At 40.8% G+C, this 17,666-nt stretch overlaps 1 protein-coding gene across 3 annotated transcripts in view; it reads right to left on the reverse strand.

The window, feature by feature from the left end:
- Positions 1 to 17,666, reverse strand: part of nfia (nuclear factor I/A) — a 127,137-nt gene that overhangs the window by 29,103 nt on the left and 80,368 nt on the right. For all 3 annotated transcript variants that reach the window (XM_073475861.1, XM_073475862.1, XM_073475860.1), the window contains 2 exons: positions 10,315 to 10,380; positions 8,720 to 8,794 (listed from right to left, as the gene is read on the reverse strand). In XM_073475861.1, coding sequence (XP_073331962.1) covers positions 8,720 to 8,794; positions 10,315 to 10,380 — 141 coding nt within the window. The remainder of the gene's footprint in view (positions 1 to 8,719; positions 8,795 to 10,314; positions 10,381 to 17,666) is intronic.

Below are 17,666 nucleotides of genomic sequence, written 5' to 3' on the forward strand. Positions count from 1 at the left end.
GCAAGTGAAGCTGTGTTTCATCATTTATTGTACGTCTGCATATTTTAATATCTCAACAACAGTCAGTTCAGGCTCCATTCAAACTGTGCTGAACGAGCTGTTAGCTGCTCCTGTTAGCAGTGTGCTCATGGATGTACAGACAACTATCACTGGATCACTCTGAGACTAAAAAACACCTAAAAACAGGAAGATTCTCAGGGGAGTTCTGCAGTTCTGTGATTTCTCAGCTGATTTATGGACGCGTATTCACAACAGACCAGATATCATGATATCCTCAGGAAGTGTAGATTGCACTGAATGTAAAAATATGTGAATCATGTCTGGGAGTTCAGACTTGGCTCAGAGATGGAGTGAGTTTTGATGCAAATTGCAGCCGTCAGCCTGATAAATATTCAAACTCGTAGATCTTTTAGTCCAACTGGCCTCCTGGAGCATATATTTATTCATACATTATATTCATTTGATGCTTTTGCCCAAAGTGTCTTCCATGCACCTGTACGCCAACACAGACCAACCCAGTGTCACTCCAAGCCATGCCATAGCCCGGCTGGTCCACTGTGTCACTGTGGCATCCGGCCTCCCCAACACAACACGGTCTCTTCTGCGGTCCAACGTCTGGTTACACTTACAAAATAAAGGCACCAAAACTAGTTGGTCCAATAAATGAACCACCTGACCAACCCCAGCCTCAACTTGGAATTTCTTACTCTTTATACTCTGTTTGTCCTTTTCTCGTTATCGCCCCCAAAGCAAACAACCGCCGCTCTCACACTGTCCTCTAGTGGATCGGCGGGTCTATTACACCCTTTGACTGTTGTTTCTGTAGCCTGAAGGCGTCCTGGGAACAACTAATGTCATATTGTGGCTGTAGTGATCACTGCAGCCTGTAGGGGGCGCTAACAGGACTTTGAACTGTTAGTCTCAGATATTTATTAACTGAACTTGTTCATTTTCTGCCAATAAATGATCCAACTCTTTACATTTCTCCTTCTGTGTCTGAGACCTGCAGGTTGATTTCTGTCTGTTTGACTGAAGCTTGTTTTCATCTTTTCTGTCTTCATGATGTTTTTAGGTCATTAACTGTATAATTCTGATATTATCATTTAAATCACTGATGTTTCTATGATATGTTATTTTATTCATTTTGAACTTCCTCTCTTAAACTGCTGTTCTTAATGTCTGGAAACATTTTGACTTTTGTTCTATAGGTTCTAATTTCCATCCTCATTGTTTGGACTTTGTACTGTCTAACACCTGATGTTCCCTCTGAGGAACGATGAACAATCATTTTATCTTTGACTTTAATGTTTTATTATCCAGATATTCAGTTGTAACAGTTTTATTATCATTATTATTGTGATTATTATTAAAACTGCCACACATCTTTGTGCCATTTGTGCTGTGGTGCCCATATGGTGTTGGCACACCACCAGCTGTTTGTGTGTGTGCATGTGTGCATGTGTGTGTGTGTTGCCAGGGGCGACAGAGGGCAGGAGGAAGGAGGGATGGATGAGTTTGAACCATGCAGGCCTCCAGCTTTATTCATCTTTTCATCCCTGCATAGCTGTGTGTGTGTGTGTGTGTGCGTGTGTGTGTGTGTGTGTGTGTGTGTGTCGGGTGGGAATGCCTCCAGAAGAAGGTACTGGAGGGTGCCAAGTGGGTCATCTGCCTTCTTATCTGTTTGTGTGTGTGTTCTCTGTAGATGTGTGCGTCTGTGTGTGTCTCAGTGTCTCTGAATGTGTGTGCGTGTGTGTGTGTGCGTGTGTGTGTGTGTGTGTGTGTGTGTGTAGTGGGAGTGTTATGCCATCATATCAACTTAATCCCCAAATCCTTACGTCTAATATCAGCTCTCCTGACACACTGGGAGGAAAAGTGTAAGTGTGTGTGTTTGTGTGTGTGTGTACATGAAAATTGTGTCAGTGCCAAGGTGCGCCCCTGGCACTCCAGTCACGCATCAGTGTGTGTGTGAGCGAGTGAGTGTGTGTGTGTGTGAGTGTGTGTGTGTGAACAGATTGAGCTTGTTACAAGTGTCTATAAACATCAAAGTGTCTCAGAGAGTCCTGCAGCTCTCAGTCAGTCTGTGCAGACACAACATACAGCTCATGTATATACAGTATGTCATATATATATATACATAGATATACAACATGTGTTCTATATGTACAGCATGTTTTCTATATATATATACAGTATGTCATATATATATATATACATAGATATACAGCATGTTTTCTATATGTACAGTATGTGTTCTATATATATATATACACAGTATGTGTTCTATATATACAGTATGTGTTCTATATGTACAGTATGTGTTCTATATATATACAGTATGTCTTATATATATATATACAGTATGTGTTCTATATATATATACAGTATGTGTTCTATATATACAGTATGTGTTCTATATATACAGTATGTCTTATATATATATATACAGTATGTGTTCTATATATACAGTATGTGTTCTATATGTACAGTATGTGTTCTATATATATACAGTATGTGTTCTATATGTACAGTATGTGTTCTATATATGTACAGTATGTGTTCTATATGTACAGTATGTGTTCTATATATACAGTATGTGTTCTATATGTACAGTATGTGTTCTATATATGTACAGTATGTGTTCTATATATACAGTATGTGTTCTATATATACAGTATGTGTTCTATATGTACAGTATGTGTTCTATATATATACAGTATGTGTTCTATATATACAGTATGTGTTCTATATATATACAGTATGTGTTCTATATATATACAGTATGTGTTCTATATATACAGTATGTGTTCTATATATATACAGTATGTGTTCTATATGTACAGTATGTGTTCTATATATACAGTATGTGTTCTATATGTACAGTATGTGTTCTATATATACAGTATGTGTTCTATATATACAGTATGTGTTCTATATGTACAGTATGTTTTCTATATATATACAGTATGTGTTCTATATGTACAGTATGTTTTCTATATATATACAGTATGTGTTCTATATATATACAGTATGTGTTCTATATATACAGTATGTGTTCTATATACACAGTATGTGTTCTATATATATATATACACAGTATGTGTTCTATATATACAGTATGTGTTCTATATGTACAGTATGTGTTCTATATATACAGTATGTGTTCTATATATATACAGTATGTGTTCTATATACACAGTATGTGTTCTATATATATATATACACAGTATGTGTTCTATATATATACAGTATGTGTTCTATATATATACAGTATGTGTTCTATATATACAGTATGTGTTCTATATATACAGTATGTGTTCTATATGTACAGTATGTTTTCTATATATATACAGTATGTGTTCTATATATATACAGTATGTGTTCTATATATACAGTATGTGTTCTATATGTACAGTATGTGTTCTATATATATAGTATGTGTTCTATATGTACAGTATGTGTTCTATATATACAGTATGTGTTCTATATATACAGTATGTGTTCTATATACACAGTATGTGTTCTATATATATATATACACAGTATGTGTTCTATATACACAGTATGTGTTCTATATATATATATACACAGTATGTGTTCTATATATACAGTATGTGTTCTATATATACAGTATGTGTTCTATATACACAGTATGTGTTCTATATATATATATACACAGTATGTGTTCTATATGTACAGTATGTGTTCTATATGTACAGTATGTGTTCTATATGTACAGTATGTGTTCTATATATACAGTATGTGTTCTATATATACAGTATGTGTTCTATATATACAGTATGTGTTCTATATATATACAGTATGTGTTCTATATATATACAGTATGTGTTCTATGTGTACAGTATGTTTTCTATATGTACAGTATATGTTCTATATATGTACTGCAGAAAATGACGCTCGGGGTAGTCTGGGGCTCAGGAGGTGGAGCAGGTAATGCATGTTGCAGTTCACTACTGTAATATGCATTGCATTCTGGGTATTGTTTATGATGGTTCATGTATTTTACAGTGACTGACTGACGTATTCCAGCAGTGAAGAAATGTTTTAATCCGCTCACATTGTGTCACTTTCTACATTTGTCATGTGCGACATTTTCTCCAGCAGTGTAAATATTTTAATGAAAAAGGAAAATCATTTCATTCATTACATCAAAATGACTTTACAGTTAATATATCGTAAAACTGAGTGGCAGTAATGGAATTATACTGTAAAGTACATGTAAAGTTAAGCTGCCTTAAAGGGGCAGTTACAGAAACTCACGGGCAGTAATGTTGCCAAAAGTAGGATAAAAAGACTAACAGTGCAGAGCTCTGGTGGTTATTACTGTGACCGTGATAACCAGAGTGATTTCAACCAATGCTGTGATTTATCCTGATGATCGGCGCGTCAGACTTGTTCACGGCTGAACCATCGTGATATCTTCAGATAAACTTTCCACAGAAGGAGTGTGAGTTTGTCCTCCACATGCATTCATCACACACACCAAGAACTGTGCACATGTGCTGCACTAACGCAGACTTACAGAAGGTAAGAAGGAGGTCTGAAGAGGAAGTCGAGGGGATACGAGTAAAAAGAGTCAGAGAGCTTCAGGACAGAGTGAGAGAGAGAACGAGGGATGATTGAGGAGGAGAAGTCAGAATCCAGTCTGCAGAAATATACTGAACTGACCAATTACATTTAATACACGGCTGCTACACTAACCTATACTCTCTCTCTCCCCCCTCCTCTCACCCCTCTCGCCCCTCTCTCTCTCTCTTTGTGTGCTGCTTTAATAGGATATTGATCGACAGAGAGAGATTCGATTGGCCTGCCAGTGAATTGTGTAATGGCTGCACAACGCCAAGGTCACCCGCTGTGTGTGTGTGTACGTGTGTGTGTGCGTGCTCTGTTCAATACCCCCCTCACCCTCGCCACCCCCCCCACCCCCGACCACTTCTCATCTTCTGGTAAGCTATAGGCTTCAGTCACCCCTGCAGACCCCTGAGTGTGTGTGTGTGTGTGTGTCCATTCACTCTATTAAACAAGATCACTCTCTCTCCTGCAAACACACAAACACCAACATGTGTAACATGTGTGCAGGTGCCTCACACACACACGTACAGTATTAATTCAGTACAAGTTCACACACACACACACACACACACACACACACACACACACACACACACACACACACACACACAGTGTGGAACATTTGAGGAGTCGCTGTTTCTAAAGTTATTTCACATTTGAAAGATTTCTTTAAATCGTCTCCTTCCTTCAGTCTCTGCAGGTTTAAGTTGTGGCCGTCAGAACTATTTCAACTTTGTCGCTCAGAAATAATTTTTTTGGGGGGGTGTCAGTTTTTTCGGTCCACCACTTTGGTCCAGATTGAAATACCTGAAACACTAGAATGGCACTCAGTAGAGCACATACCTCCGCCAAGGCCCAACAGTCCACTTTAATTCAATCAAGCCGAATCTAATATCAAATAAAACATATTTAAATCCAGATTTATATTCAGATCCACATCAAACTTTACTCCCTCATCACCAGCCACAACCCTAAATACACCTGATTTATGAATAAATGATCGGCTCATTCTATTGGCTGAGTGTCTGAGTGTGTTTACAGACACATTTTTTATTGTCTTCATTTATCATTAATTCTAATTAATCTTATTTTATTAGCAATTTTACAGTGAATACATGCACACACAATGCAGGTACAGAAGCTTTTTACAACCTAGAATAGCTAGCAGGTCACACACACACACACACACACACACACACACACACACACACACACACACACACACACACACACACACACACACACACCATGGACTCTCCTGCACTCTAATCTATAAGTGATTCTTCCAGAGCCGCATCGCTGCAAATCTGCTGACCAACACAATACACACACACACACACACACACACACACACACACACACACACACACACACACACACACACACACACAGAATAGAGAAAGGGTGTGTGCATCTGTGAATACATTTGTGTCGGCCCGAATGTGTCTATGCGTGAGTATATGAATATACCATATAGTGTGAGTGTGTATGTGTGTGTGTGTGTTGCACCAACAATAAACCTGCTCAGCTCTGCACAGCCACAGTTTCTTTTCTCAGTGGAAACATTAAATATATAAACTCTAGAAAACTACAGAGCCAGTAACCACAACATCACCAGACTCCATTAACAAATGTAGTGATTTTAAGAGTTGTTTCATGAGGAGAAACTGAACAAACTTTGTGAAACGGCTTCGACAGATTCTGAATCATTGTCTCCTTCTTGTAAATTCAGCATTAAATGAAAACAGTAAGTTGTTTGTTTCCTTGTAAAAAGTGTCAGTTTGTGGCAGCATGGCTGCACCAGCCTGTCTGCTTCTGTGTCTAAAGTGCTAAAGTCTGACCTGCCAACATTTAGCAGCTGTTTGAACACACTGTTTACACTGATTTCACCATTTACACTCAATTTATGAAAGAAGAAACATTTTATTGATGCTAACATTTTACAAATACACTAAACAGTAACCAGTATAGGCTACTTCTTTGTCCCCGTGGAGAAAGTCCCCAGACTCCCTTAACAAATGTGTCAGTTTAGTGAGTTGTTGAGTTGGAGACACTTTATAAACTGTGTGAAACTCTGTCTCTGACTGATTCTGACTTATTTGTTCCTTCTTGTAAATTCAGCAAATGTTCTACATGAACTTCTTTCTGTCTTTGTGTAGAAACACGGAGTCTGTTTGTCCCAGCGATGGACGGGTTAATGGATCACTCAGGATGTTAATATCAGGTCCAGATACTGCAGGAGATACAAAGTCCCCTACAGCACTGAGAGCTCTGTGCACTGTTGAAAACCTGCAGCTCCCAGTAGATTTTTAAATCTAAAGCTAACTGTATATATTAAAGAGAGTGGAGAGAGAATAACTGAACTGCAGTTAGTTTGGACCAATCAGAGACCTCCTGAGGGTGTGTGTGTGTGTGTGTGTGTGTGTGTGTGTGTGTTCCTGGTGCCCTGTCTGGGTCTGCCTGGCGCCCACGACACCTGCAACACACACACACACTCACAAACAGACACCTATGGCAGGATGGAGTGTGTGTGTGTGTGATTAAGTGACTATGTGTGATAGCGTTTGCATGCGCAGTGGCGTGCATCTGATCAAGCAGGGGTGTGTGTGTGTGTGTGTGTGTGTGATCGATGGCTCTTTGATCAGGGGTCTCTGTGTGTGCTGACAGGCACTTTACATCTCCTATTGTTAGCGGTGGGCGATCGACAGACTCATATAGATCCCACTGCGCTCTCTGTCACTCTCTCTCTCTCTCTCTCCTGCACGTCGGCACTTTTTAAAGGTCACGTTCGTCCCTCGTTCTCTCTCTCTCTCTCTCTCTCTCTCGTCCTTTCTGTCTTTCGCCCGTCCATCTCATCCCTCTCTTCACTCTCTCTCTTCCACTCTGCGGTCTCTTGATCGCCCCTCCCACCTCTGATATTTCCTCATCATTAAACGAGTTCAGAGAGAGACTGCTCATTGGCTGTAGCTGATGATGTCACAGCTGACAGATGATGTCACAGATAATCAATGTTGAATATTAATGTTACAAGTGTGATTTTACAGCATGAACTATAACTTTGTGATATTATCCAGTACAAACTATAATCATAAGTTTCTCTGTTGGTGTCAACTGATAAAAGAATAATAATAATAACCATTATAATAATAATAATAATAATAATCACAATGAGTAGACGAAGAAGAAGTAGAAGAAGAAAAAGAAGAAGCTTATTTGTATCACACTTATCAAATCCAGCATCACAAAGTGCTGTGAGCAAGTCAACCAGTATTATTATATTTATAAAAGTAACTTCTAATATTTGGATAATTTATGACATTTATAGTCACCTGCCACCCTCACCCTCTACTCTACTACTCTTCTTCTGTGGTGCTGAACAAAGGAAAAAATCCCAGCTTTGGACGATATCTAGCATTTGCTACAAGATGGCGTGAACGCACCTGTTGTACGTGACTTTAGACAGAACTGAGAGCTGAATTCATGTCATTTCACAATATTTTACATCCTTACATCCATTTCTTACTACATGCAAACAGCTCAGCTCGCTCTGTTGCTCTGTCAGACTGTCAGTCTGCTGAAGTCTCCACCCTTTGGACACCACAGTTTTTACCCTCAGAGGCTGAAGTGTGTGTTTGTGGTCAGAATGGGCGTGGCATTGGGAGTTACCTATTGTAAAAAGGCACATAACTTAAAAATGGATTCACAGAGTTGATCAAGGAGCTTCAACTAGCATTTTGAAACATAGTTTTTAAAAAAAAAAAAAAAAAAAAAAACATTTTTAATTCTATATATAGTGTATCTGTAGAGTGTGTTCAGGTTCTGTACTGACGTTTGGTCTGTGTGAGATGAATTAATGCTAACAGCTATTTTTTCTGTTAACATGAATTTGATTTGAGAATCATTAAGTTGGACATTTGTGTTCTGTACTCTCCACAACACACTCACTTCAGTGTGTTTCTTTTCTGTGTGTGTGTGTGTGTGTGTGTGTGTGTGTGCGTGCGTGTGTTCATTAAGCTGAGTCTGGTTTGTTCTGGAGGAATTACATTAGATCCTCTATCGATGACAGATCTGCAATCCAATCACTGCTCTACCTCGCTCTATCAGAGAGAGAGAGAGAGAGAGAACTTACTCTGTGAGACTCGTACTAGCTCGGCCACCGTGAAGACGCCGGGCGTCACGAAGCTGTCCTGAAAACCCAGATGACCTGAGAGAGAGACACAGAGAAAGAGACGGTTTCATCATGACATATCAATGATTATATTGATCACATTATCACACTATTGGCTGCAGTACCAGTAGTTGTAGTAATAGTAATGGTTGTAGCGTCTAGCGCCCGACTGACACTCCGATTAGGAAGTATGAAGTTTCGATATCGATACATCGGCCGATAAACCTTTTGAAATCAGATAACAGTTTTATAATATCTTTACAACTTTCAGCAATCAGATACACTAAATATGTACAGTAGGTTTAATGAATGTACTTTCCAACAACTTTCCTGTGAGTTTTAATGACATCATTATGTTTTATAATTATCTGATCACACCGTTTGCATGAAATCAATGTAGAAACAGCTGACTGACTGAAATATTGTTGATTTGCTGTGAAAGCTTTTTGTTTGATGTCGTTTTTTTTGAGCCGTGTTACAACCGCAGCCCACGTTACAATCAAGACTCATGTGGTTCATTTGTAACATCGGACAGACTTTCACTGGAGTTCATTACCACTTGTTTTCTCTGTTGAGTGGTTAGTGATAGCAGACAGATGTAGGTCATGTGCCTGAAAACATTATGCTACATACGTATGTGGGTAAAGGATCTGAGCAAAAGAGTGAAAAGTGGAAAATGTTAAAATGGCGGCGACTCTGCCATTGAAGTCGTAGAAGTTGAGGAAGCATTAGTGTCAGTAGTGTTAATACCAGCAGCTGCAGTACCAGCAGCAGTACCAGCAGTAGTACCAGCAGTATCAGCAGAAGTATAAATACTCATTGAGCTGCATCAGACAACTGTGGTGTCGTATCTTCAGCAGCAGTAACACAGAGAGGAAGTACACAACAGAAGAGAAGCTTCTGTGTCCCAACGAGGATAATCACAAGCAGCTGGGAGCATTTCTGTGTGTGTGTGTGTGTGTGTGTGTGTGTCTACCAGCACGTAGCTGAACCCCAGGGTCAAGGTCTAACACACACACACACACACAACCACACATACACACACACAACCACACATACACACACACACCACACACACACACACACACACACACACACACAGATAAAACCTGAGAGGATATCCTCTACACCCACACACACACACACACACACACACACACACACATACACACACACAAACACACTCGTACGGTACGCTGCTTTGCGCACTCTGTCATCCATCAACACACACACACTTAAAAATCTGTCACACACACTTCCCTGATCCAGACAAACAACCTCCACTGTGGAATGTGTGTGTGTGTGTGTGTGTGTGTGTGTGTGTGTGTGTGTGTGTGTGTGAGTGTGTGTGTGAGTGTGTGTGAGTGTGAGTGTGTGTGTGAGTGTGTGTGTGTGTGTGTGATAAAACCACAGCCTCGCTCCGTCTGACCACCAGGGTCAAATACAGGTCACCCTGAGTGTGTGTGTGTGTGTGTACAATACAACATGTATAGGTGTGTGTGTGTGTGTGTGTGTGTGTGTGTGTGTGTGTGTGTGTGTGTGTGAAGAGGTCTCACCGTTCTCTGGCTGCTCCTTGATATCTGATTCGCTGGCCTGGTTGGGGCTTTCTGATTGGCCGGTTTCTGTGAGGAAAAATAGATAAACATGATGGGGACGAGTCAACAACAACAACAACAACAACAACAACAACAAATATACTATATGATAAATAACATGTTGAATACACACACAAACACACACACACACTCACTCACTCACAAAGGTGAGTTAAAGCAGTGGATCTCTCTCCTGACTGGACGGTTGGTTTACTGTCTATTCTTATTTTGTGTTCCTCTGTTTCTTTTCCACTTTCCTTAAAGTGAACTGTGTTCTGAACTAAAGGTCAGAATAATGTCAGGATGTTTACACAACTTCATACAGAAGAGTCCAAACATTCAAATATGGACAATTCTTCCTGATTTGGATATTTTGAGGAGATAAACCTGGGTGGATCCCAGAGATAACACACTGCTACTACACTGTGTGTGTGTGTGTGTGTGTGTGTGTAGAAGAGTCTGTATTGATCTCAATACCACAGGACCTGGGTTTCACCTGCATGGCCTCACACACACTCAGCAGACTGACTGACTCATTCACACGTCTGCACATGATCAGTGACACAAGTCCTCACATTCTTCACTGAGTACAAGTACAACACCTGAGTACAACACCTGAGTACGACAGCAGAGTACAACACCTGAGTACGACAGCAGAGTACAACACCTGAGTACGACAGCAGAGTACAACACCTGAGTTCGACAGCAGAGTACAACACCTGAGTACGACAGCAGAGTACAACACCTGAGTACGACAGCAGAGTACAACACCTGAGTTCGACAGCAGAGTACAACACCTGAGTACGACAGCAGAGTACAACACCTGAGTACGACAGCAGAGCCACAGAGTCAACGAGACTGAATATAAAATAAACCTTGTTGAAAGCAGACAACACAACACCGCTTGCGCCGGCCCCGCCTTCTAGCCGGCTGTCGTGACGTCTCAGGTCAGACCCGTGGTGACCTCCCTTATCTCCCTCAGACACGTCTGTGTGCGATATTCAACATGATGGATGCATAAAATAATAAATAAAAGTTGCGTGATGAAAGTATCCCAATGTAACAGATAAAAGTAATGATTTTAACTTACAAAAAATCTACTCAAGTAAAAGTATGTGGCATTAAAGATACTCAAAGTTACTCAAGTACATGTAACAGAGTAAATGTATCTCATTACGATCCACAGTGCTTCAGCTTGTCCTCATGTTTCAGATGCAAGAGGACAATCTGTCGGTCCGCAGCATCAACATGGAGGACAACATGGACGAGCTCCAGAAGTCTGATGTCACTCTTCTCATCACCACCACCAAAGAGGATCATGGGACATGTCTGAGATTAAACTCTCTGCAGCCCGTCTCTCTCTCTGTGTCTGCCTCTGTTTTCCCAGCATGCTCTCTGCTCTGATGCAGCTCCACTCCTGCAAATGATTTAACGTCTTCAGGAGCATCGATCGGCCGCGCTGCAGATAAAATGGTCGGGGAGGGCAGGGGAAGAAATATTACCCATCATCCCCCTGGAGCCGGGCGCGGGGGCCATGACTCAGGACTGGACTGAGACGGATGGAGTCAGGTCAGGTCGGGTTTTATTAGAACGTCCAACAAAGAGAAACTTTTTAATTATGATTAAAAGTAATTATTAAGTGAAGCCGCGTGTTGATCCAACAGATTCTACAGACAGAAACAGTTCTGGGAATTATTAAGTCTAAACTGATGCAGCAGATGTGTCAAACATTTCTATCTGATGGAAGTGCAGCCGTAAAAAACTGCAGTCCTGAGCTGAACCGTGTCAGCGTCACACAGGTTACACAACACGACAGATGATGTATGTTTGGTTACAATACAACAACTTTAACCAGGGTTAAAGCATGCGATGCAATGCATGAGTGTGTGTGTGTGAGTCTATGTGTGTGTGTATGTGTGAGTGTGTGTGAGTGTGTGTGTGTGAGTGTGCGTGAGTGTGTGTGTGTGTGTTAGAATACCAATTGGGTAAAAAAAGGCGGCAAAAAGCTCTTTCAACACTGAAAAAAGTGACGTGTTTCAGTGTCTACAATGATTTTATTTTGATATTTCTGGAAAATTAAATCAGTTTTTACAGTTCAGGACCAGGACCAGGACCAGGACCAGGACCAGGACCAGGACCAGGACCAGGTCTTTGTAAAACCTCTGGAAGAACCAGGCTAAAGTCGATTTACTGTTTTTACTGTAAGACTTATATAAACTTAATTTGTATTGTATTTATTAGTGACTGATGCTTTCACAATTCTTACTGGACATATTTGCCTCCTCTTTTTGTACATTTTACTCTTTCTCATAACTTTAAACTCCAAAAAAAGCTCCTCTGTAAACTATAAAGTTCATATGAGAAGGGAAACAGCCTTTGAATAAACTTTATGTAGTTTCAATTCCCCCTTTGACGACTTACTGAAGACACTGAATCAACACGATGCAGTGAAACGAGTTCACCTGCAGGTTCACTGACAAGACGTCAGCCAAAATATCCAGATCAGAGGTAAAGTTGATCTTTCATTGATTAATCTGAGCTGGAGTTCATATAAACTCTCCACACTATTTGTCTTATTCATAGATCAACTGGTCAAACTGGTAAAATGTACATTTTGGATGAGTTCACATCGTTAATGTTGGATAATCACATGTTAGACTCAAAAGGTTTAATTGTTCAAATCAATTTCTAAAATCTCTAACTTTTTGCAGTGATAGCCCCCCCCACCCGCTTCACACACACACACACACACACACACACACACACACACACACACACACACACACACACACACACACACACTCTGAGACAAAGTGCAGCATTTATCAGCCTTGTTTTGCATGCTGTTCACTGTGTCTGTTTGCTTCAGCAGCTTAAAACAAAGAGCATCAGGCTGAAACCACGGCAACCAGAGGAGGGAGGGGGGGTGACGGGGGGGGGGGCTGATGGGTGTGTGTTGGAGGGCACTTTCACACACTGCCCCCCTACCCCATCATCACCCCCACATCCCCTCATTCAGCCGTCACCCCCCCGTCCAGGTTAATTAAATATGCTAATGAGGCGTGGGAGCAGACCGGACCGTCTGATCCCCCCCCCACCGAGGGGGAGGAGGGGGAGGGAGGGGTGAGGCTCCAAAAACAGATAGCAAAATAAAAGCCCACTGAGATGATGGAGCACCAACCCAGTGAAACCAGTCCACACCAACTGGGAGGAAACACTCGGCCACAGGCTTCAGAATGAAAGCCTCGGCTTAAAAAGTTGCTGCGGTCTTTTTTTTTTATTTTGAAAAGTGTTTTAGATGGAGAGCTTTCCCTTCTCACTTCCTGTCATCTTTTTGTTTCTTTTTCTCGTCTTTTCATAACCTCTCTCCATCACAGGCTTCAAAATAAAAGTCTCTGTTTAGAAATACAAAAGTTGTCGCCATCCATGCTTCTATTTTTAAGGGTGTCACTCCATCTTCTCTTCTCCTTATTTCTATCACTCTGTCTTTTCTCCCTCCATCTTAATGTCCATCAGATCCCATTTATTTTTTTATTTTTTAGTCTTTCCCTCTGTCCCTCATGGCTTCAAAATAAAAGCTCTTTTTTTAAACACCATGGCAAACCATGCTTTTATTTTTCAAGGTGTTGTGGACAGAGCTTCTCGTTCTTGTTCTGTTTCCTGTCCCTCTCCCTCTCTTTCTTTCTCCTCTTCCTCTCTGCACTAAGTAAAAACCTTCAACATAAGAGCGTGCTTTACTTTCAAAGATGTTTTTCTCTCTCTCAGACTTCAAAATAAAAGCTGCAACAAGTGTTGTCGACTGAGTCTTTCCCTCCGTGTTTGTCTTTTCCCTCCTTTACTTTCTCTCCCCTTCCTCTCCAGTGCTTCATCGAGACACACACACACACACACACACACACACACACACACACGCAAACACACACACACACACACACACACACACACACACACACACACACACACACACGCAAACACACACACACACACACACACACACACACACACACACACACACACACACACACACACACACACACACACACACACACACACACACACACACACACCAATCTGAACCAATCCAACATGAACACTTTCCTCTCTGCATTCGTTCGGCTCTCGTTCTACCTCTGCTGTCATCTCCCATGTGACTTGTACAGTACACACACACACACACACACACACACACACACACACACACACACACACTAGAGTACTTAGAAAGAAGAAAACAATGAGACCAAGAGGAGAGAGAGAGGGAGAGAGAGAGAGAGGGCAGAGGGCTCTCTCTCTCGCTCTCTGTGGGAAAGTCAAACTCTGTGGCCCCGGAGGTCGCTCGCCCAGCCCTGCTCTCTCTCTCTCTCTAGAGAGAGAGGGAGGGGCGAGCTACGGGGCGATTCCCAGAAAGGCAGACAAGAGAGAGAGAGAGAGAGAGAGAGAGAGAGAGAGGAGTGGTGGAGCTCTGCTCTAGAGTCACTTAGTTCACTCTCTGTGTCTCTCTACCTCTCTCTCTCTCTCTGTGACCTTTGACCCCGGCTCTTCTTCTTCTTCTGTTTCCCCGTCCTTCTGAAACTGTACGACACATCTTGTTTCCAACACGAGGAGACGTCTTGCTGCTCGGCTCCAGACCATCTGAGAGCAGTTTGTAAGAGAGGAGGGGCGACGGCGCTGCAGACATGTTGTTCATTTGTTCACGGACAGACGAGTGTGTGGAGATTAAACCGTCCAGAGAAACTCTGGGTTACGTTCAGTGACAGCAGCTACAGCAGAGGTGGAAGAACAAGTACTCAGACCAGCAGTGTAAAAATACTGTGGTACAGGGGAGAGCCTGAGATTTAAAGGGTGACTTCACCAGTTTTCCACATTAAAGTGTGTTCACAGGTGTTGGACAGTGATCTGACAAACTACCTCCAGTGACGTCACTCAGTCGCTAAGTTGCATTGTGGGTAATAAAACAGGTGAATACTCTGCTGCTTCCATTGTGATCATTTGTTTGTATTTGGAGCCTACGTTACCCACAATGCAACTCAGACACTGAGTAAAAGTACTTACTATGCACAATGGCTCATTTCAGAATAATATATATTATTGGATCATAATTACTGATGAATTGTTTATAAACTGCTGAGTAACATAAAGAACAAACCAGAGATGGATTATAACTCAAGTACTGTTTTTAAGTAGGTTCAGTTTTGAGGTACTTGTACTCTACTTGAGTATTTCTATTTTGGAACTCTATATATAAATATTAAACGTTTTACTCCACTACATTTATTTGATAACTTTAGTTACTAGTTACTTGCTGAAGTAGCACATTTGTAAATTAATTCATGTTGCTGACGATCAATAAAAAAAAACACTGATTCCAATAATCACAAAAATGTCGTTATATTTATTATTTCCTATTACTCGACTTTTACTCAAATACTTTTACCAAAGTAATATTTTAACAGCATATCTTTACTTTTACTCAAGTTCTACTTTTGGGGACTTTTAACCACAGTGAATGGCATCGATGAGTAAAACAGGACTTAAACAATGACGTGCAGAGTCGCTGAGCGTGGACGCGACTGCAGGGACACAGAACTCATGAAGACGACCGTCCTGTGATGCACTCGAATACTTTGGACCGACTACAGGACTTTGTCTCAGTGACTGTGTCCCACAAAATAAGACCTGGTCACTCGTCTCACTTTACTATTTTCATATCTCAGATTTCTATTTCTAAATGTACACAGAGCTAACCTCTCTCTCTCTCTCTCTCTCTGGGCGAGTTGGACTGGGATTGTGTTGTCGTCTCTTGGCAGAGCGACAGACACAAAGACAACAACAAAAACAGAAACAGTGAAGCGCTTTGGCAGCCAAGATCTTTTCTCTTTTTTCTCTGTATGTTTGGCTGAGAGAGGTTGACCGTTGACTGGGGCGAGAGACATGCTGAGCATACAGAGAGAGAGAGAGAGAGAGAGAGAGAGAGGCTATGAGCTGCAGCAGAGCTTCAAACACATTTCAAACTTTGTGTGAGCGGGCGAGATGTTTTTTACTGGAAGGGTTTGTCAGAGCTGTTTGATCAGAAGTGAAGACATGGACGTTTCCCGCCCGCCTGGTCCGAGCAGTGAAAAAAAACAAACACACCCTCGGCCTCGGTATCGATCCGCTCTGATTTAGCTTTTAATGAAATGAGGAGACGTTTGAATTCATTTTTATAAAGGCCACAAATCAGCTGCGTCCGCCTCACACACAGAATAAATTAACTGTATGCACACACACACACACACACACACACACACACACACACACACACACACACACACTGAGGGATTCACATGTGAGCCAACATCGTCCGCTGGAGGCCTGCAGGATGATGACTGACAGCTCTTTATATATAAATCTGAGTTATTAATGTTTTATGATGCTGTTTAAGATTTTGTTTACAGGAAGAAACAAAACACTGAGTTTGTAATGATGATCAGCTGTGAACCGGCTGTTATAATACACAGTTATTTAAAATTAAACTTAACACACACTGAAACCTCCGGCTGCTACAACAATTTAAAAAATTAAGATGAAATTAAATTAAATGAAAAAGTGCTGCACGTGCATAAAACTGGATTTAAATTCATCCTTCTATTATCCTGAAAGACGTTTTTCATTTATGCGCTGACAATTAAAATATATAATCTTTCAGAACTTCAATATTTCTCTTCTATTTATTTGAAATGCTGTTTCAATATCTCAGTAATAAGATGAGAAGTGTTCAGTCGTGTGTGTGACAACGTCAATCTGATCTTTCAAACACAATTTTTGTCTGTAATTATTTATTTTAGCTTCAGGATCTGTTCATTTTATTTCACATTATTTTGTCTGAATCAGTCCAGTCACTACTGACAGAACACAAATATTCTGTAGATGCTTCACATTGTGTAATAATGTGTTCAGTATTCTGACGTTACACAACATTGGTTGTTGTGTGACACTGTGACACTGCAGGGACAAAGTTATAACAGAAAGATACTAATAGATAATACACACAGATTCTGAGCTGGAATGATTAATTGATGAGTTGTCAACTATTAAATTAATCAACAACTATTTTCACTGATGGTTAAAGTCAGCATCCTAAATATTTTCTGGTTTCCTCACTCCTGACCTGAAACATCTGACTCAGTATCTTTGGGTCGTGGACAAAACAGGAGGTTTGAGGACGTCATCTTGGACACTGATCGACATTTTATAGACCAAACAACTAATCGATTAATAGAGAAAATAATCAACAGTGAAAATAATAGTTAGATGTCTCCCTACACAAATTAGTT

The sequence above is a fragment of the Pagrus major genome, chromosome 11 (genome assembly GCF_040436345.1).
Source record: "Pagrus major chromosome 11, Pma_NU_1.0".
NCBI classification, from domain to species: domain Eukaryota; kingdom Metazoa; phylum Chordata; class Actinopteri; order Spariformes; family Sparidae; genus Pagrus; species Pagrus major.